This window comes from Solanum pennellii, chromosome 4, assembly GCF_001406875.1.
Source record: "Solanum pennellii chromosome 4, SPENNV200".
NCBI classification, from domain to species: Eukaryota; Viridiplantae; Streptophyta; class Magnoliopsida; order Solanales; family Solanaceae; genus Solanum; species Solanum pennellii.
In genome coordinates, this window is record NC_028640.1 from 3,249,300 (window position 1) to 3,270,992 (window position 21,693).

At 33.7% G+C, this 21,693-nt stretch overlaps 3 protein-coding genes across 5 annotated transcripts; 2 read left to right on the forward strand and 1 right to left on the reverse strand.

The window, feature by feature from the left end:
- The first annotated feature begins 8,873 nt into the window (after nucleotides 1-8,873).
- Nucleotides 8,874-13,503, forward strand: LOC107017783 (dnaJ protein homolog). The gene is made up of 7 exons (XM_015218043.2): nucleotides 8,874-9,026; nucleotides 9,128-9,285; nucleotides 11,312-11,477; nucleotides 11,573-11,714; nucleotides 11,805-12,078; nucleotides 12,169-12,367; nucleotides 12,983-13,503. The coding sequence occupies exons 2-7, from the start codon at nucleotides 9,136-9,138 to the stop codon at nucleotides 13,306-13,308; spliced, it is 1,257 nt and encodes a 418-aa protein (XP_015073529.1). The 5' UTR covers nucleotides 8,874-9,026; nucleotides 9,128-9,135; the 3' UTR covers nucleotides 13,309-13,503.
- A 1,410-nt stretch (nucleotides 13,504-14,913) lies between these two features.
- Nucleotides 14,914-15,656, forward strand: LOC107017395 (putative RING-H2 finger protein ATL71). The gene has a single exon (XM_015217635.2). It carries the CDS (start codon nucleotides 14,940-14,942, stop codon nucleotides 15,570-15,572), a length of 633 nt encoding a protein of 210 aa, XP_015073121.2. The 5' UTR covers nucleotides 14,914-14,939; the 3' UTR covers nucleotides 15,573-15,656.
- Nucleotides 15,657-17,821: 2,165 nt separating this feature from the next.
- LOC107016009 (protein DETOXIFICATION 16-like) lies at nucleotides 17,822-21,457 on the reverse strand. Of its 3 annotated transcripts, XR_003577729.1 has the most exons (10): nucleotides 21,229-21,457; nucleotides 20,971-21,069; nucleotides 19,980-20,524; nucleotides 19,807-19,893; nucleotides 19,672-19,728; nucleotides 19,361-19,599; nucleotides 19,171-19,289; nucleotides 18,389-18,475; nucleotides 18,180-18,260; nucleotides 17,822-18,059 (listed from the first exon to the last, which is right to left on the reverse strand). XR_003577729.1 is itself a non-coding variant. In XM_015216481.2 (9 exons), the coding sequence occupies exons 1-9, from the start codon at nucleotides 21,388-21,390 to the stop codon at nucleotides 18,018-18,020; spliced, it is 1,437 nt and encodes a 478-aa protein (XP_015071967.1). In that variant the 5' UTR covers nucleotides 21,391-21,456; the 3' UTR covers nucleotides 17,896-18,017. The 3 variants fall into 3 exon arrangements, 2 of the variants coding, with proteins under 2 accessions (XP_015071967.1, XP_015071968.1); XM_015216481.2 differs by lacking the exon at nucleotides 18,180-18,260 and having other exon boundaries at nucleotides 17,896-18,059; nucleotides 21,229-21,456; XM_015216482.2 differs by lacking the exons at nucleotides 18,180-18,260; nucleotides 19,672-19,728 and having other exon boundaries at nucleotides 17,896-18,059.
- Between the last annotated feature and the right edge of the window lie 236 nt (nucleotides 21,458-21,693).

The following is a 21,693-nucleotide window of genomic DNA, read 5'->3' on the forward strand; positions in this document are numbered from 1 at the left end:
TCCAGGTCAGAGATTTTGTTTTACTTGTGGAGATCCCGATCATCTAATGCGGCAGTGTACTTCACAAAGGGGTCGTGGTGGGCCTCGACCTAATTCTTCATTCCAGACTAGACCACCAGCACCACAGGGTAGAGGTCGTGGCAGAGTTCAGTCAGGTAGAGGTGATAGAGTTTCTAGTAGTGGTGTTGCAGCTCAGCAGAGTGGGGGTAGAGGTACCACCCAGGATGGAGGTGGACGAGGAGGCCACTGCTATGCTTTCCCCGGGAGACCTGAGGCGGAGACCTCTGATGCTGTTATTACAGGTATCATCCCAGTATGCCATCGACCTGCGTCTGTGTTGTTTGATCCAGGTTCTACATTCTCTTATGTGTCTACGTATTTTGCTGCTAAATTTGATATGATATGTGATAGCATGACTGTACCTATTCGTGTTTCTACACCCGTGGGTAAGCCCTTAGTGGTGGATCGAGTGTATCGATCCTGTCTTGTTTCTTTGGCTGGGTATGACACTTGGGTAGACTTGATCATTCTGGGAATGGTGGACTTTGATGTTATCTTGGGTATGGATTGGCTTTCTCCTTATCATGCTGTCCTTGATTGTAATGCTAAGACTGTGACTTTAGCAATGCCTGGTGTTCCGAGGGTTGAGTGGAAGAGTGTTAGTGGTTCTTATCCTAGAAAGGTCATCTCTTTTATCCGTGCTCAGAGGTTGGTGGAGAGGGGGTGTTTGTCTTACTTAGCTTTTATTCGGGATACTAGTGTTGAACCACCTCCCATGGAATCTGTTCCCGTGGTTCAGGAGTTTCTCGATGTATTTCCTTCTGATCTTCCAGGTGTTCCTCCCGATAGGGATATCGATTTTGCTATTGATTTGGAGCCGGGCACTAAGCCTATTTCTATCCCTCCATACCGTATGGCTCCAGCAGAGTTGAAAGAATTGAAGGATCAGTTGCAGGATTTATTGAGTAAGGGTTTTATTCGCCCTAGTGTATCACCTTGGGGTGCCCCTGTATTGTTTGTGAAGAAGAAGGATGGGACTATGAGAATGTGTATTGATTACAGACAGTTGAACAAGGTAACAGTGAAGAATAAGTATCCTCTTCCGCGTATTGATGACTTATTTGATCAGTTACAGGGAGCATCATTGTTCTCTAAGATTGATTTGAGGTCTGGGTATCATCAGTTGAAGATTAGGGCATCAGATATCCCTAAGACAGCTTTTCGGACCCGGTATGGGCATTATGAGTTTCTAGTGATGTCCTTCGGATTGACTAATGCTCCTGCAGCATTCATGGAGTTGATGAATGGGGTGTTTCGACCATACCTTGATTCTTTTGTGATTGTTTTCATCGATGACATCTTGGTTTACTCTAAGACTGAGGAGGACCATGTCCGACACCTGAGGATTGTACTTCAGAGGTTGAGAGAAGAGAAGTTGTATGCCAAGTTCTCAAAGTGTGAGTTCTGGCTTACTTCTGTGACATTCTTGGGACACGTGGTGTCCAAGGAGGGTATTAGAGTAGATCCGGCCAAGATTGAGGCAGTTAGAGGCTGGACGCGACCTACTTCACCTACTGAGATTAGGAGTTTTGTGGGATTGGCAGGCTATTATCGACGATTTGTTCAGAGTTTCTCTACTATTGCAGCTCCATTGACTAGATTGACTCGACAGGATGTGGGTTTTCAGTGGTCTGATGAGTGTGAGGAGAGCTTTCAAAAGCTCAAGACTTTGTTGACTTCTGCTCCTGTGTTGACTCTACCTGAGGAAGGTGTAGACTTTACTGTGTATTGTGATGCTTCAGGAGTTGGTTTGGGTGGTGTGTTGATGCAGAAGGGGAAAGTGATTGCTTATGCTTCTAGGCAATTGAAGTCCCATGAGAAGAATTACCCTACTCATGATCTGGAGTTAGCGGCTGTGGTATTTGTACTGAAGTTATGGCGTCATTATTTGTATGGAGTGCATTGTGAGATCTTCACTGATCATCGGAGTCTTCAGTATATCTTTAGCCAGAGGGATTTGAACTTGAGGCAACGGAGATGGCTTGAGTTGCTGAAGGACTATGATGTGACCATTTTGTATCATCCAGGAAAGGCCAATGTTGTGGCCGATGCTCTGAGTAGGAAGACTCCTAGCATGGGGAGTCTTGCAGCGCTTAGTATTGAGGAGAGACCATTGGCTAGAGATGTGCAGATATTAGCTAACAGTCTTGTCCGCTTGCAGATTTCAGAAGAGAGTGATGGGATGATTGCTTTTATTGAGGCTCGGTCTTCTTTAGTCGAGCAAATCCGTGCACACCAGTTTGATGATGAAAAATTATGTCTCATTCGAGACAAAGTATTGAGAGGGGAAGCTAAGGAGGCTGTCCTTGATTCTGATGGTGTCTTGAGGATCGGAGGCAGGATTTGTGTGCCCAAGACAGGCGATTTGATTAGATTGATCCTTGAGGAGGCCCATTGTTCTCGATATTCCATCCATCCGGGAGCGGCGAAGATGTATCATGATCTGAGTCAGCATTACTGGTGGTGTGGGATGAAGAGAGATATTTCAGACTTTGTTTCGAGGTGTTTGACTTGCCAGCAGGTCAAGTGTGAGCACCAGCGGCCCGGGGGTGTATCTCAGAGGATGCCTATTCCTACTTGGAAGTGGGAGCGGATTACTATGGACTTTGTTGTGGGTTTGCCTACCACAGTGGGTGGTTATGACTCTATTTGGGTTGTTGTTGATAGGCTGACCAAGTCTGCCCACTTCATCCCGGTTCGGGTGAAGTATACAGCAGAAAAGTTAGCCGAGCTATATATCAGTCAGATTGTGCGACTACATGGAGTTCCTGTTTCTATCATATCAGATCGAGGTTCACTATTTACTTCTCATTTCTGGAAGGCATTACAACATGGTCTGGGTACCCAGTTAGATATGAGTACGGCATTTCACCCTCAGACAGATGGTCAATCTGAGCGGACCATTCAGGTATTGGAAGATATGCTTCGAGCGTGTGTGATCGATTTTGGTGCAAGATGGGATCGACATTTACCCTTAGCGGAGTTCGCCTATAATAACAATTATCACTCTAGTATCCAAATGGCTCCATTTGAGGCATTGTATGGTAGACGGTGTAGATCTCCTATTGGTTGGTTTGATTCGGCGGAGATGGACTCTTTNAGAATACATGTAGAACTACTATGAAAAGATAAAATAAATGACAAAACAAAACTATCAAATGATAAGTAAAGACAAAATGAGAATAAATTATTAAGGTAACAATGCGATTACACCAAATTTGTCGTTACAAGAAATGAGTTTTTTCATTATTATCTAACGATGATATGATACAACAAAAGTTAAGTAACAATCAAAACAAATATGATACTTAAGATAACAATACAATGGCCAACAACCATTCAACCAAAGTGTAAAAAGAGAGAAAGACAGAGTACCTACTAATTAACCACTTCCGTATCTAGGTCATGATCTCAGTGAGTTAAAAATGTATCATGTCATATCTATAATCACCGTTCTCCACAAAAAAATCCAATCCACTCCTACCAATCCTCAAATCTATCACCGTCAACCTTTCGCTCCTCCCCGCGCGGGCATATGTATTCTTCCATTTTACATGCCTAAATCATATTAGTTTTGTTTTTCACATCTCCTTCACCATGAAGGTTGTATATCTTTGTCTCTAATCTTGTGTCTTCTAGTATACTACGCATCCATTTATGCATTTCCATTAAATTTTGTTACCTTCATTATTTTAACACTCAATTATTCTTGACTGATCAACATTTCACCAATATAATATAATATCAGTCTGATGCATTGTGATTCTGAGATTACTTGGACTTGTCTACTTGGGGCATAGCTAGAGATTGCAGGGTGTCCAATTGACACCTTTCATCGAAAAATTACGTTATATATATTTGTCAAATTCAACATTTAAATAATATATATTTAGAGTTGGACATCCTTGACAAGAGATATGTCTTTGGTCTATTGGTAATAGGTGTCCATTTGAATGAAGGAGTTTTGAGTTTGAATTCCAAATAGCACAATACTTTTATATTTTTATTTTGACAGTCACCCATCATTATTCTTGGACACCCTTGAAAAAATTTCTGACTCTATCACTGAAGCATACGTAATAATATAGAAGAATCAAGTGATAAAAATAAATTAACTATGTGGTCCTGTGTCTTAGTAAAGCTCCATGATAGTAGGGAATCCTAAGTAGGAATTGTTGTAGCATGGTGTCAGCCATTGTGTGAAGCAGTGACAAAGTTAAGATTTTTATTTAGAGGTTTAAAATATAAAAAGTAAATAAAAGTTTAAGGAAATTTAACATTTTATTGTACATATAAATAAATATAATTTTAATGATGTATAAACTAAATAAATCTTCATTGAAAGAGATTCAGATGAACCTCTTGACCTTATCTAGCTCCATCTCTAGTGAATTATGTTGCTCAAGTCATATGATTTCTATTTTTGGATAGTAATTTGTTTTGTTTAGACTATATTTACTATAAGTTGTGTAGAAGCTTTTTTGTGTTTTAATTGAGGCATGCATGTTGTGTACTTCAATAAAGACATTTGAGTGCATAGTTTAATGTAAGGAATGTGTAGTGAAATAAGCTAAGATATATTTGTTCTTATTAAAGTTGTTAATTCATAGTAGTTCAATTTACTTTTGGCTTGAGTTATAGCTTTATTCTGCTTATTAACAAGTATATATTGTGAATTTTTACTTTGTGAAATATACTAAAACTTTTATTATGCGCATAGTTCAAAAAAAATCGAATCAGAAAAGTTTATTATGTGATTTTTTTTAAAAAAATAGACCTATATATATCAGGAAGTTAAAAGGTTATTTCATAACTTGGATTCCTTAGTCGAGTCATCGTTGAGTTGAATAAATCTCTTAGCTAATAGCTACATTAGTAGGTTATATGGTTATAATTTGAATATCTACACATTTTTTCATGATTTTAATTTGATGAACATTCATGTCTCAATAAGATTTAATTTCCCAAATAGGTTGTTAGACCAATTTACCATATTTAAACCAAATTAATTTCTAAAAAATAAAAATAACAACTTTAAAGGGGTAAATATTGTTGAACAAACTTGTATCAAATTAATAACCAAACATTATGTTAAGGATCATAAGTACAATAAACTTATGTATTTATGTGACATTGTATCATCCAAAATTGTAATGAAATAAATAAATAAAATTAATTTTGAGTTAAGAGCTCTAAATTAAAAAAAATATATATATTAACTCGAGTATGATGCGAGATAATTTAAAATAATCGAGAAAAAAAATAACAATTCAAAATTTGTTGTAGTGCTATTTCTGTGGAGATGTGACAACCCCCTCGGGATTCACATATTCAGGTATTGTCTCTGCCATGGGCGGCCATTCGCTCTTTTAATCCCCTCTTATTGGCATGCAGCCTCAAGGGAGAATCGAACCCGTGACCTATGGCTCCTTTACATCCCTCCCAAGGAGATCGCCTCTTACCAATTGAGCTGCAGATCAATTGGTAAGAGGCGATCTCCTTGGGAGGGATGTAAAGGAGCCATAGGTCACGGGTTCGATTCTCCCTTGAGGCTGCATGCCAATAAGAGGGGATTAAAAGAGCGAATGGCCGCCCATGGCAGAGACAATACCTGAATATGTGAATCCCGAGGGGGTTGTCACATCTCCACAGAAATAGCACTACAACAAATTTTGAATTGTTATTTTTTTTCTCGATTATTTTAAATTATCTCGCATCATACTCGAGTTAATATATATATTTTTTTTAATTTAGAGCTCTTAACTCAAAATTAATTTTATTTATTTATTTCATTACAATTTTGGATGATACAATGTCACATAAATACATAAGTTTATTGTACTTATGATCCTTAACATAATGTTTGGTTATTAATTTGATACAAGTTTGTTCAACAATATTTACCCCTTTAAAGTTGTTATTTTTATTTTTTAGAAATTAATTTGGTTTAAATATGGTAAATTGGTCTAACAACCTATTTGGGAAATTAAATCTTATTGAGACATGAATGTTCATCAAATTAAAATCATGAAAAAATGTGTAGATATTCAAATTATAACCATATAACCTACTAATGTAGCTATTAGCTAAGAGATTTATTCAACTCAACGATGACTCGACTAAGGAATCCAAGTTATGAAATAACCTTTTAACTTCCTGATATATATAGGTCTATTTTTTTAAAAAAAATCACATAATAAACTTTTCTGATTCGATTTTTTTTGAACTATGCGCATAATAAAAGTTTTAGTATATTTCACAAAGTAAAAATTCACAATATATACTTGTTAATAAGCAGAATAAAGCTATAACTCAAGCCAAAAGTAAATTGAACTACTATGAATTAACAACTTTAATAAGAACAAATATATCTTAGCTTATTTCACTACACATTCCTTACATTAAACTATGCACTCAAATGTCTTTATTGAAGTACACAACATGCATGCCTCAATTAAAACACAAAAAAGCTTCTACACAACTTATAGTAAATATAGTCTAAACAAAACAAATTACTATCCAAAAATAGAAATCATATGACTTGAGCAACATAATTCACTAGAGATGGAGCTAGATAAGGTCAAGAGGTTCATCTGAATCTCTTTCAATGAAGATTTATTTAGTTTATACATCATTAAAATTATATTTATTTATATGTACAATAAAATGTTAAATTTCCTTAAACTTTTATTTACTTTTTATATTTTAAACCTCTAAATAAAAATCTTAACTTTGTCACTGCTTCACACAATGGCTGACACCATGCTACAACAATTCCTACTTAGGATTCCCTACTATCATGGAGCTTTACTAAGACACAGGACCACATAGTTAATTTATTTTTATCACTTGATTCTTCTATATTATTACGTATGCTTCAGTGATAGAGTCAGAAATTTTTTCAAGGGTGTCCAAGAATAATGATGGGTGACTGTCAAAATAAAAATATAAAAGTATTGTGCTATTTGGAATTCAAACTCAAAACTCCTTCATTCAAATGGACACCTATTACCAATAGACCAAAGACATATCTCTTGTCAAGGATGTCCAACTCTAAATATATATTATTTAAATGTTGAATTTGACAAATATATATAACGTAATTTTTCGATGAAAGGTGTCAATTGGACACCCTGCAATCTCTAGCTATGCCCCAAGTAGACAAGTCCAAGTAATCTCAGAATCACAATGCATCAGACTGATATTATATTATATTGGTGAAATGTTGATCAGTCAAGAATAATTGAGTGTTAAAATAATGAAGGTAACAAAATTTAATGGAAATGCATAAATGGATGCGTAGTATACTAGAAGACACAAGATTAGAGACAAAGATATACAACCTTCATGGTGAAGGAGATGTGAAAAACAAAACTAATATGATTTAGGCATGTAAAATGGAAGAATACATATGCCCGCGCGGGGAGGAGCGAAAGGTTGACGGTGATAGATTTGAGGATTGGTAGGAGTGGATTGGATTTTTTTGTGGAGAACGGTGATTATAGATATGACATGATACATTTTTAACTCACTGAGATCATGACCTAGATACGGAAGTGGTTAATTAGTAGGTACTCTGTCTTTCTCTCTTTTTACACTTTGGTTGAATGGTTGTTGGCCATTGTATTGTTATCTTAAGTATCATATTTGTTTTGATTGTTACTTAACTTTTGTTGTATCATATCATCGTTAGATAATAATGAAAAAACTCATTTCTTGTAACGACAAATTTGGTGTAATCGCATTGTTACCTTAATAATTTATTCTCATTTTGTCTTTACTTATCATTTGATAGTTTTGTTTTGTCATTTATTTTATCTTTTCATAGTAGTTCTACATGTATTCTAGTTTTCTTGTAGCTTTATCATTCAAATTATATATGCGTGACATTGTGTAACAACGGACAACGATACAACTTATTCAATATTGTATTTATTAAAACAATATAATACGATAAGATACAATATGATATGATACAATATAATACAATACATTATAAAATAATAGATAACGAACATCCAAACAAAGTATTAGTGGTAGAACCTGGTTCTAGTCTGAATATTTGTTTATTTATAGGTACTGTTATATAATCATTATACTAAGCAATCTTACTCTATTGTTATTTGTTTTGCTTTATTTATCTCTAATATTTTTTGCTCTGTTTATCGACTTCTTACTTAGTATTTATATTAAAAAAAATTTAAAAATTTATCAAAAACAATTTCTTTACCTCATTAAAAAAGAAAGAAGTCTGAATGCACTGTTGTTATTTTTACAATGCGTCAAGCATACGCTAATCACAATCTGAATTTATTTGTTGATCATCAAAATACGTTAAAATAACTATCATGATTTTTAAAATGTTACTATATTTTTAGTGAAATAATTTATTACATTAAGATTTATTATTTTGTTTACCATATTATAATTAACAAGTACAAAGTACAAAAACTCCAATAATCTAAACGTTAATTACATTTTGTATATTTAAAATTTTTCAAATTACAATAATCTCTAATTTTTCAAAAATTATATTATATTATAAGAATTTTAACAAGTGTAAAGTATCGAAACTCCAACAATTTAAACGCTATTTACATTTTGTATATTTATAAGTTTTTATTTCAAATTACAACAATCTCTAATTTTTCAGAAATTATATTAATTTCAACAATAATTTTTTTAGAAATTATATTATTTTTAAGTCATGTAATTATATAAAAAAATTTAATTTGGGGGGTGGGGGGTTGGTGTTGTGTTGAGTGTGGGAACATAGGAATACCAAAAGCCCAACACCAAGTTAAAGTTAAATTTCTAGAACCTTCTATTTACAACAACAAATCTCAGCCGTCCGTTTACCTTCTTTGCCTATAAAACCACAGATCCCACCCTTCACCCTTCTCCTCCTCATTCTCCTCCTTCTCAAACACCTAAAGACCTAATCTTCTAGACGAAGATTCCTATCTGTATGTATCAAAATTTACAAAAAAATTGAATCTTTATTGATGATTTGATTTGTTTTTTAAGGTTTTATGAGTAATTATTGAATTGAATTTGTGATTTGCAGGTTGAAAGATGTTTGGGAGAGCACCGAAGAAGAGTGATAACACTAAGTACTATGAGATCTTGGGAGTGCCTAATACTGCTTCACCAGATGATTTGAAGAAAGCTTATCGTAAAGCTGCTATTAAGAATCATCCTGATAAGGGTGGCGATCCTGAAAAAGTAAATTCTTTTTTTGGCTTTTTACTGTTTTGACTTGGTTTTTGTGTATGGATTTGATTATTTTGTGACCCCTTTTTGTAGATTGTTATTTTATCTGAATATTGGGTTTTGTAATTTTTTGTTCCTTTTCTTAAGATCCTGGGTTTTGTTTGTTTATCTTTATATGAAGATTAGTTTTTGGCTGTTTACTTAAGATCCATATTAGTTTTTGTTCTGGGTTTGCTTGTTTATCTTTGTATAAAGACTAGTTTTTTGTATGTTTTTACTGTTTACCTAAGATCCCTATTAGTTTCTGTTCTGGGTTTTGCTTGTTTATCTTTGTGTAGAGATTAGTTTTTTTGTAATTTGTTTCTGTTTACCTAAGATCCCTGTTAGTTTCTGTTGTGGGTTTTGTTTTAGAGCTTAGTAAGTTAGTTCTACTGGGGAAAGTTGAAGGTGGAAGATTTATACTGTTTGTGAAGATGGAATGACTTGTGGGATATTAGTTGGAGGTGGAGTTGTGGTTTGAAGCTTTATGGTTTCAGGATTTTGGTCTTTTTCAGTTGCTATACTAAGTAAATTTCTCTAATTTATGGGTTTTGCTTCATCTTTTATGGGTTCTGTCTTGGTTTGTGTTTATGGAGTTGTTTATTTTGTGACCCCTTTTGATAGCTTGTTGTTTGTCTTTGGATACAGATCAGTGTTTTTTAATGGTAATTTTTACTGTTGTTTAACTAAGCTATCTGTGGGATACTAGGAAGAGGGGAGCTTGGATTTGAAGCTTTATGGTTTCAGGATTTTAGTTCTTTCGAGTAGTAGTTATAAGCTATTGAAATATGTTAGGAGGGTGCTGAAGAAGAGTGATAATATCAAGTACTGTGAGATCTTGGGAGTACTTAATAGTGCTTTACAAGTCGATCTTAAGCAAGTTTACTTGAAAGCCTCAACTAAAAAATCATCCTCATAAGGGTGGTGATCCTGAAGAAGTAAAAAAATCATCTTTATACTAGGCTGACTTGGTTTTTATTCATGGGTTTGCTAATTTTATAACCATTCTTCGAATCTTGTTAAGTGTGGTGATCCAGTAAAAGTGAAACTTTCAATTTTCTTTACTGCGCTTTTACTTGTTTTGGTTTATGGTTTTGCTATTATGTGACCCCTTTATGGAGATTGTTGTTTATCTTTGTATGCAGATGAGTGTTTTGCTATTTACCTTAGATCCGTCTTATTATCTGTTTTGGGTTTTGTTTTAGGAAGTTAGTTCTACTGGGAAAATTAATACTGTTAGTGAAGCTTGAATGGCTTGTGGGTTACTAGGCGGAGGTGGATACCTGTGCTAGTGGACAGGGACGAGGGGGTCGGCGGTCCAGTTATTCGTTTCCTATAGGGTAAAAGTAGTAAAAATAATTCTTTTGGGTTATATATTAACTGTTGAGTCCCCTTGATGTTAGCAGACGATTCTTATGTAATGGTAAGGGGGATTCAAAAGTTGTTTTAGGTCACAAGTTTTACTCAGAACTATGCCATTTTACTATTTTTTGGTTCTGAAATTCCTAACTTTGCTGACACGGCTAGTGGAGGGTAGAGATGCCTGGTGGGTTATTAGAACAATGAGAAAGATGGCCCAGACATAAACATTATCTAAAAGTCACCTAAATTTAGGTCTTGCAATTGTTCTGTAGGAGTTTTATCTGATCTCTTCTGGAATTAACTTAGGTTGTAAGCCACATTTCTTCTATATGGTATGTCAGAAGTTCAAGTCATATGGGGATTAAAAGAGAGATCCCCACTGTTGATCCTTCCAGGAGTGGCGTAGGTAGAAAAGATCTTGATCTCTGAAGGGAAGAAAGGATGTTAGGTCTTATTTTGGTGACTCAACTGAAGTAGTATGTGGCTGGCCCGATACAGTTTTAATTGTGTCACAATATTCTGTAATTGTTATGTTTATTGTTGATTATGTTTCTAGTCGTGTGGTAATGGTGATGCTTGCAGTGCAGCAGTATAGTTATTCTATTTTAAATTTTATATTTTATATTTTATATTTCAGTTCAAGGAGATTGCCCAAGCCTATGAGGTCTTGAATGACCCTGAGAAACGTGAGATCTATGATCAATATGGTGAAGATGCTCTCAAGGAAGGAATGGGTGGTGGAGGTGGTGGACACGACCCGTTTGACATATTCCAGTCATTCTTTGGTGGAGGCGGGTTTGGTGGTATGCTTCTCCTAAACATGTTTGTAGTTGAAGTTCCTAATTTCTCTCATGTATCTCCTTTTTTTTTATGGATGTGGATTATTTTGATGGTCTAGGTGGTGGAAGCAGCAGAGGAAGAAGGCAAAGGAGAGGGGAGGATGTTGTCCACCCTCTCAAGGTTTCTTTGGAGGATCTTTACAATGGAATATCAAAGAAGCTATCACTATCTCGCAATGTGTTGTGCTCAAAGTGCAAGGGGTGAGTACGCAATGTGGTTAATTTATATTTGGCATAATCTATTGACATTTGTGAGGTTCTGCTGAAAGTGTGTTATATCTGTATTTCCAGGGTAGGGTCTAAATCAGGTGCTTCATTGAAATGTCCTGGATGTCAAGGGAAAGGAATGAAAGTTTCAATCAGACAACTGGGCCCCATGATCCAGCAGATGCAGCACCCATGTAATGAGTGTAGGGGTACTGGTGAGAAAATAAACGATAAAGACAGGTGTCCACAGTGCAAGGGCGAGAAAGTTGTGCAGGAGAAGAAGGTGTTGGAAGTTGTTGTGGATAAGGGTATGCAAAATGGACAAAAGATAACATTTCCAGGAGAGGCTGATGAAGAGGTAAGATACACAAAAAAGTGTTTGAAATACTTTGTTTCTTGATGACCAAAACCTTTGTTGATCTCTTACATGGTTTGTGTTCTGTTGCAGCCTGATACTGTCACTGGAGACATTGTTTTTATCTTGCAACAGAAGGAACATCCCAAGTTTAAGCGAAAGGGAGATGATCTCTTTGTAGAACACACCTTGACCTTGACTGAGGCTCTCTGTGGTTTTCAGTTTGTCTTGACTCACCTAGATAATAGACAGCTAATAATCAAGTCCCAACCTGGAGAAGTTGTCAAGCCTGGTAAGCCAAAGTATCTTAATAATGAGCTTTTGATTCTGATATTTGGACGATGTGTCATTTTTGAGTCTTAAGAGTCTCCTTCGTAGGCTTCTTTGTCATTGCATGTGCTTTCAAGTATTAATTTAGATATCTTTGATACGAATGCTAAATAAATTTTGTTGTATTTGTATGTTTTTCCTTGAACCCTCAAACTGGTAACTAGATCATTATCATGTTTTTGGTCTGTTGTAATTCTATGTTCCTTTTATTTCCTTCTAATTTTTGTAAAAATATTTACAAATGTGCATACTGAGTTAACTTTTGTGGTCTTATTCTATACCTCACTTGGTCAGTATCTACACGGTGAGCATGCATTGATAAGTATATCCCTCTGCATGACTGTCTATTTATTCCATATATCACTTGCCAAAATAAGTATATGCCTCTACATGACTGTCTCTTGCTCATGGTTAAACAGTCTTCTTGATGACTTACTACTATTGGCGTTAAAACATATCTCTGGTGGGAGGGGGAGAGTATTCTATGGATAACGTTTCTCTGCAAGTAGAGATATCTGCATATATCTGTGTAAAACTGATATCGTGTAATCTCTTTTTTTTTTCCTGGGCACCATAGATCAATTTAAGGCCATAAATGATGAAGGCATGCCAATGTATCAAAGGCCATTCATGAAAGGTAAACTGTACATTCACTTCACCGTGGACTTCCCCAACACATTAACCCCAGAGTTGTGCAAGAATCTTGAAGCAGTGCTGCCAGCAAGGCCTAAAACGCAAGCGTCCGATATGGAATTGGACGAGTGCGAGGAAACCACCTTGCATGACGTGAACATTGATGAGGAGATGCGTAGGAAGCCGCAGCAACAGGCCCAAGAGGCATATGACGAAGATGATGACGATATGCATGGTGGTGCACAGAGAGTGCAATGTGCACAACAGTAATTTGATACTCTCTTTTTCGGTAGATAGCAGTACTTAAATTTCGTCAAGTATATCAAGCCCCTGTTCTTGGGTTTGATAATAGGGCTGATAAGAATTGACAGTCAGGAACAACATTGCCTCTAGTTGGAGATATAGATTATTACTATTGACTTTGAAGTTTTATTTATGCATAAAACTGTGAGCAAAATTTTGTGACCTGGGATTATTAGATGTTGTGTTATTGTATCTGTCTTCAGGAGCCCCATTACCTATCGAGGAACCGAGGCTTGCGTCGATAGAGGAAGAGACGATTTATACACTGTTTTTGGGCATATATCAATTCTCTCTTATCGCATTAGTGATAGTGATACAAGAAAAACCTACTCTATACTATATATATGGCTGCAGGGGCATAGATAGGCCACCTATGGTGACCAATTAGACACCATTGGTTGAAAAATTTTGATATATATATATATGTGAAATTCAATATTTGATCCTTTAGTGCAATGTCAATAGTGTCCATTTGAATGAACGAATTTCAAGATCGAACTCCAAATATCATTATTCATGTTTCTCAAGCCTCACAAATCAACAGACTTATTTAGATTGGACTGAAGCCCTCTTTCCTTGAATGAATTTTAAAATCTTTAACCTAACATTATTAAATCACAGATTAGTTCAGATCAGTTTGGCGGACTTAGTCCATATTAACGGCTCTAATTATTGTGTAAAGGTGGATACTGGTTCAAATGGTCAATAAAAGCCACAACTTATATGTTTCCCATATGTTCACCTATCTTAACATAAAGAGCCATTATAATTGAATTCACTTCAATTTCCTCTAGTAAATAGATTTTAGAGTAGCTGGATTTCCATATTGTCAAACATTAGACCTATATATTTTTTATGGATATTTTATAGTTGAGTGGCAATTTTCAATTATGAGAAATTTTAAAATTTCCAGTTGATTTTATTGACTTGAGGGATCAATCATTATTCCATTGGTCCCCTTTATTACCTTGGCTTTGTTGAAAACTAAAACTTATTTATATTGGATAAGAAATATACTTATATTCCTTCGTTTCAACTTGCGTGATATTAGTCCATTATAAATAACAATATATTTTTATTAATATCTAAATTATAAATAACAATATATTTTGTAAATCAATCCCTCTCACAACACATAATTTATCACTACATAAGTTTTCCTCACATAAATTTCTCAACACCACCACTCAGTTAAGGTCAACATGGATAAACAATGAGTTTTTAGTTGAATTTTTTAAAAAATGCTTAACTAGCCAAGTTGCAATCTTGGGAAGCTACATGACTAGTAATGACCTTAAAAAAATTCATTAAAAATTGTTTCATTTCTCGAGAGTCAATTTTATATTATGAGTAGCAAATTTTCTCAAAAAGACATATCGTAAAATGTTAGTCAGGATATATATGATCGGTATCATTTGACCTATATATTATAATACTATTCAGAGTAATAGTAAAACAGTCTGATGTACGAAGCATTTTTTGCGCTAATTTTTTTTCTTAGTCAACCCTCTTTAGGTTGCTTGAGTCCTTCATGACATCATGTCTCTCACTAATATATATATATATATATAATATACAAAGCTAAATTAAATAATTCTATGCATCTCATTTTCTTTTTCATCACACAAGAAGTCCAAATTAGATCCTCCATTTTTTTTTCTTCTACTTTTATCATGAACAATACAATTTTGGAAGATAGTGAAGGTCCAAATGATGTTGAGTTAAGTGAAGAAACTTTTGGAAAAAATTATGGCTATGGAATTGGATTTTCACTTGGATTGCTAGTATTATTTTCAGTCATGGCTTATGCTTCTTACTTATGTATCCAATCGCGATCGCGATCGCGCAACAATTCTAACATGCCTAATAATAATAATTCATCATCATCATCTTCTTCTTCTTCTCATGGTAGGTCTACAATTGTTGGTGATGAATTGGTTTTTGTTCAACAAGGTATTGATGAAGAAATTTTGAGAAATTATCCTAAGTTATTATATTCTCAAGCAAAAGTTCATTATTATTATCATAAAGAGGATGATAATAATAATAATATTGATGATGATATTATTGCCTCTGGATGTTCTATTTGTTTGGGTGATTATAAAGACAATGATATGTTAAGATTATTGTCTAATTGTGGTCATATTTTTCATGTTAAATGTATTGACCCTTGGTTAAGGCTTCATCCAACTTGTCCTATTTGTAGAAATTCTCCACTTCCAATGAAATAATAAAGTTTTGAGTACAATCATTTATCATTTTTACTTTAATTATCTGATATTCGAAACTCATCGATCTGATATATTTAAATTTGTAGAGCATAATACTGACCAAAGAGAAAAAACGCTCCTTATCAAGATTGTTTTTATTCCCAGTGCTGAAGGAGTCAAAGTCAATACTTCTGATGAAAAATGAAAGAATCTCATCTATTTTTCCGTACTCTACAATACCAATTTAGGGCATCTTTTTCAATTTGTTTCTTGTTCACACGCATTTGTACTCTAAATTAAAAAAAAAACATCTTATAAACCAAATTCAAATGGTGGAAGAAGAGGAGAAGACCCTTTCTCGAGAATGAAAAGATATTATTAAACATGTATATATATAGTGTATATCTCGGAGTTTGTGCATTTATTAAGAAAAATATTTAATAGTCTTAATTGGTTGTTAATTCTCTCTCATTTAAACATCTAATTAATTAACATTCTAATAATAATTTGACTAGTAAGTTAAAAAAAAAAAATAAGAAAGAAGTAATACAACCTTCTTAATTTTTCTAAGAAATAAATATATTTTGAGCACAACAATGATTTGTTTATAATACCGCCAACACCATATATAATAATTAATAAGTATTAATATATATAAATTATAAAATGTCAATTCATAATAATAATGCAAATCAGGAGCGGCTCAAACGTATTAGTGGCCTAAAATAAAAATCAAACGAGTATAAAATTTAAATTGTTAATAACTTTTATATAATTTATTTCTTCTAATTTTCATCTGATAATATAATCATTCTTATTTTAAATTATTTTTCATTAGATATAGTACTTCAAATATGTCAAATTTCTTTTATTAATCCCTTCATTTTTTCATGAAAAATTTACTTTTTCTAGAAATAATATTCAATATTTGTTAAAAAATAATAACTTATAACCTTTTCTTTTAGCACTGTCGAGCCACCCCTGATGCGAATCATGCATATGGATAACTTTTTGAGCATAAGTACTCTTTCGTGATTCTTCTACCTTCAATCAAAAATCTCAAATTTGAGTCGTACAAAAAGAAAAAACTCTGATAAAAAGTAATTTTTTTTTAACGGAACTCATAAATTACAAATCTAAATTAATCAACGTCCCAAAGTAAATACCATACACAAAATGGAAACAAACTAAATAAATATTTTTTTTTTGTCTTTTAAGGCTATGACAGCTAAATTGATATATTTTGGATAGTTTAACACTGACCCCCCACACATAGAGACAAAACAAAAATTAAAAAGAGAAAAGGAAAGAGATAATTAATAATTTTATATTCCGATTCTTTTAATTTACTTGCGTTCAAGGATATAATCATAATGGTTAATAAAATAGATCGAAGAATTATGAGTTTATGTTTAAATTCCAATGAGCGAAAAAGTGTATATAATTTCTTTTGAAGTTTAGTAAATAGAATTATCTAATATTTAATATTTATGTTGGTGAACGATAAAACATTTCTCATAAAATAATTAAAGTAACACAAAACCCCGATACAAAATATATAAAAAAGCTATTTGAAGCCATCTAAAATATTAAAAATCATGTATAATTTGAAAAAGGAAATCTCATACTCAATTTTTAATATCATTGTATTATCTCTCATATGTGTGTAACTATATTTACTTGTTTGGTTTAGAAATCAATGAAAATGTAAATTCATATCGATTACATACGCGAATTTAAGATTAGAAGTTTAAAAATTTCTATAGTTATTTGTATAATAATAACTGATTTACAGTTAAAAAATATTGAGTTCACGTGAATCTGTAATATCTTCCCAATACCAAAAAAATATGCAACCAAAATAAAATCAATATTCACATTTTAAAAAAAAAAAAAAAACTAAAACAAGAACCATTGATTGTCCCAAAACCAAACAAGTATAATAATAACTGATTTACAGATATTGAGTTCACGTGAATCTGTAATATCCTCTCAATGCCAAAAAAATATGTAAGCAAAATAAAATCAATATTCACATTTATTTTTTAAAAAAAACTAAAACAAGAACCATTGATTGTCCCAAAACTAAACAAGTATAATAATAATTGGTTTACAGTTAAAAGATATTGAATTCACGTGAATCTTTAATATCCTTCAATTTCAAAAAATATGTAACCAAAATAAAATCAATATTCACATTTATTTTTTAAAAAAAACTAAAACAAGAACCATTGATTGTCCCAAAACTAAACAAGTATAATAATAATTTATTTACTGTTAAAAGATATTGAGTTTACGTAAATCTGTAATATCCTCTCAATACCAAAAAAATATGTAACCAAAATAAAATCAAATATTCACATTTATTTTTTAAAAAAAACTAAAACAAGAACCATTGATTGTCTAAACAATTTTTAAATTCAAAATGTTCAATTCTATATGATACTTTCTTTAAAATATTTTATTCTATGCTAACTCTGGAATCACCCTATCAGCTGCTTTCTTTGCCTACAAAAAAGGACAAAGAAAAAGACTTAATTATTTATTAAAAAAACACAAACAAATATAATAAAAATAGAACTAACAAATGAACGGATTAGATTAAATTTACGCAGATTACACTTTCACCTTTTTAAAAACCTAATAGTTAGGTTCGTCATTTCAGGTTCAGTTTATTAGGCCAAGTCAACAAAATTGTCAAAATTCAACCTATTCAAATTCGAACGTATTTGAGTAGTCAGTAAAAAATGAGTTGATTTTACCACCTTTAAAGTGACCGATCAAAATAATTGAAATGAGTTTTTTTCAAAAGGATGGAAAAAAATAAATAGATTTACCTCTTTGTCCCAATTTGTTCTGAGAGTAACTACTAAATAAATGAGGGCTTGAGCAATAAGTGATAGAGTGAGACCCAACCAAAGTCCCTTTTAATAACATACAAAAAAAAAATATAAAATCATTAGTGTTGTCATAAGACATTAAAGAACTATATTGTTCGGACTCTTCAAAAATGTTTTCATACGCTCGTGTCAAATCTTCAAAAGATGCACTGCTTTTGGAGGGTCTGACATGACATTTATGGAGAGTTTGATGTTAATACATTAAAGTACTATTTTGCACGGGCTCTCCATAAATGTTTCGTCGGATCCTTAAAAGCTGCACTATTTTTAGAGGATCCGACATGTACCATGCGACATTCTTGGAGAGTTACGTTCATTGTCATAATGCATTAAAGAATTATGTTGCACGGACTCTCCAAAAATATTGTCGCACCCTGTCAATTCCTCCAAAAATATACTACTTTTTGAAGGCCCAACACGCACCATACAACATTCTTGGAGAGTTCATTGTCATAATGCATTATAGAACTATGTCGAACGGACTCTCAAAAAAATGTTGCCACTGCACCCGTGTCGAATCCTCCAGGATCCAACATACACCTTCAACATTTTTGAAGAGTCCGACCAACATAGTCCAAAAATGCTTCCACGACCACCCCGTCCCGTATCCTCAAAACATCCACTATTTTTGAAGAATCTGACACGAACTGTGCGATACTTTTTTGGAGAGTCCGAGCAACATAGTCCAAAGAATTAAACAAAATGCATAGAGAAGTTACCTTTCCTCCAACATGGTAGAAAAAAGCTAATACAATACCAGCAGGTATTCCCCATAGATAATAAGCTCCCAAATTAACAATTGCACCTATTTTTTGCCAACCACATCCTCTAGCAATACCTAAAATTTTTACATTATTATTAAGACTATAAGATTTGTTGAAAAAATTGCTAAAAGGATTTGAAACAAACCTGAAAGTACAGATTGATTTGCATCTATGAAGTGTGATCCTGCTATAAACATCAACATTTCAGACACATAGGTTACTACTTCTTCCTCATTGCTGTAACATTTCCCCCAAAATTTACGAACCGAAATGATGAACATTGCTACTAGAACTCCTTCTGTAGTAGCTAAGAACAATGCAGTATACGCTGCTACACGAGCTGCTTTTGGTCGTCCAGCGCCTAATTCATTTGAAACTCTTATGCTGATGAGGAAAATATAAAAAATGTGAGAACAGTAATAAGATAATGTTACGCGGAGTATGAAAAAATTTCACCTTGTGGCACCACTTAGTCCAAAAGGCAACATGTATATCATTGAAGATGTATTAAGGCTGAAAAAAAATGGAGTATACAACAGTGAGTAAAGACGAGGCGAAATATGATAGTACTAAATGTGTTTGAGAACTAACCTGATTGAAAGAACTGAGGTTTCTAGTTTCGGATTAGAAAGAAGACCAGATAACAGAACCATCATTTCGAATGACCAACTCTCCAAGCTGAAACGTGCATATAAAAAGGCGATTTTTATTCATATATGTCTATGGCTCTATGTATTGGTAAGTAGAAGTGACCGAGAGATTACCAAACCATAACGGCTGAAGGAATAGCTAGTCTAAGGTATCTCGGGATGTCAGTAAACGCTACCATTGAAAATCCAGTCCAAGTACTTCTGCAAGAAGGCGATATCCCAATATATGCAGCTAATAAGAACACGTTAATCCAGTAAGACGCAGCATTAGCCAGAGCAGCCCCTTTGTTGCCAAGGCCGGTTTTGAGCACGAGAAACCAACAAGTGAATAAATGCAGCAAAGCTGTAGCTCCTGCAGTAAGCATCATAGGGAGGACGTCGTTCTGAGCTTGTAGAAACCTCATTTGGCATTGTAGTAGTGCATAGGCAAAGATGCTCGGTATCATGAACCGTGCATAATCCCCTGCTTCGGCTGCTATTTCCGAACTTTGTCCTAAGATTTCAAGAATATGTCCTGCATTTGCCCAAATAAAGGCTAACGGAATGCTAACGAAAAGAAGAACTATCATGGCCCTTTGCATATGGATACCAAGCATATGATATCGCTTCGCACCATATGCTTGCCCACAAATTGTGTCCAATGCACTTCCCATTCCCATCTGATCAAAGAAAAACAACTGAAGTGTGAGCTTTGTTGAAGAAAGGCGCAAATGGAAAAACAAAAGATACAAATATATGAACGTATAGTCCAAGACTAATAATTATAGGCATAATATGTATATAGACACCCAAACTTGACCTTAGCAGACAAGTAAGTACTCCGACTTTGAGAGTGCATGTCTGAACACCTCAATTTAATCTCAACTGGCAACTTAACACTCCGACTTGTCTCCAATGTGTCTTGTGGACATCCGATACTAATATAACAGGATAAATCTTAGAGGTGTCTAGGTGATCATTTTGCATGTCGTAGTGTTCAACTGACATAGTGGAAATTAACGAGTTGAGGTGTTTAGGTGTACATATTCAAATTGGAGCGTTTACGCGCCTTTGACAACACTACACTCTCATCTACATATAAAAGAAGTAAGAAAAAAAGACATACCAACAAGCTGAAACCAGTGACAGTGGCAAATGAAGTAGCCATTGAAGCACCAGAAAGAGCTAACTCACCAAGATGACCAACAAACATAACTGAAATCACCTGTAAACATGAGTTACAAAATCAGTCCATATATGAAAAACATGATCCACACAACCCCTTTTTTTAAGTTTCGACGGATTACTGACTCGACAAATATATCAACTTAGCTCATTTTAATCCGTTCAAATTCAATCCAACTCGCTCATTTAACACCCTTACCTGTAAGCAATATAGAAGAAAATTAACTGACATTAAAGGCCCTGCTAATGCCAAAATCTTCTTAACTTCTTCAAGAAAATCATCACATTTTCTCTTATTCTTTGATTCTTCATTTCTTGATTTTGATATTACAAGTGGACACTCAATATCTTGAATATCCATTTTTCCCTCCTCAAATTTTGCCTTCACATAATAAAAAAGATTCAAGCTTTAAGATATTTAGCCTAAGGATATACATAAAAAAAAAAAAGATATTTAGCATATAGATTTGGAATAGATCAATAAGGACAAAATTGAATTATATTTTTACACTAGGGACAGATATAAAATAAGAATATGACTTTTTTTTTTTTGTATTTAACTTGTAATGTTCCAAAACAAGAAGATAGTACAAAACATCTGTTCAAATTCTACATCTAATTATGAATGGATAAAATATGAATGATTTTTTATAATATGTTTGGC

What these genes read in the sequence shown, in the direction of transcription:
- LOC107017783 (XM_015218043.2), top strand. Translation starts at nt 9,136, where the DNA reads ATGTTTGGGAGAGCACCGAAGAAGAGTGATAACACTAAGTACTATGAG. An exon ending in TTGTGCTCAAAGTGCAAGGG is followed by an intron (nt 11,715 to 11,804) that starts GTGAGTACGCAA and finishes CTGTATTTCCAG; the next exon opens with GGTAGGGTCTAAATCAGGTG. An exon ending in TGGAGAAGTTGTCAAGCCTG is followed by an intron (nt 12,368 to 12,982) that starts GTAAGCCAAAGT and finishes TGGGCACCATAG; the next exon opens with ATCAATTTAAGGCCATAAAT.
- LOC107017395 (XM_015217635.2), top strand. Translation starts at nt 14,940, where the DNA reads ATGCATCTCATTTTCTTTTTCATCACACAAGAAGTCCAAATTAGATCC.
- LOC107016009 (XM_015216481.2), bottom strand. Translation starts at nt 21,390, where the DNA reads ATGGATATTCAAGATATTGAGTGTCCACTTGTAATATCAAAATCAAGA. An exon ending in TTCTTCTATATTGCTTACAG is followed by an intron (nt 21,070 to 21,228) that starts GTAAGGGTGTTA and finishes TCATGTTTACAG; the next exon opens with GTGATTTCAGTTATGTTTGT. An exon ending in GAACAAATTGGGACAAAGAG is followed by an intron (nt 18,060 to 18,388) that starts GTAAATCTATTT and finishes CCTTTTTTGTAG; the next exon opens with GCAAAGAAAGCAGCTGATAG.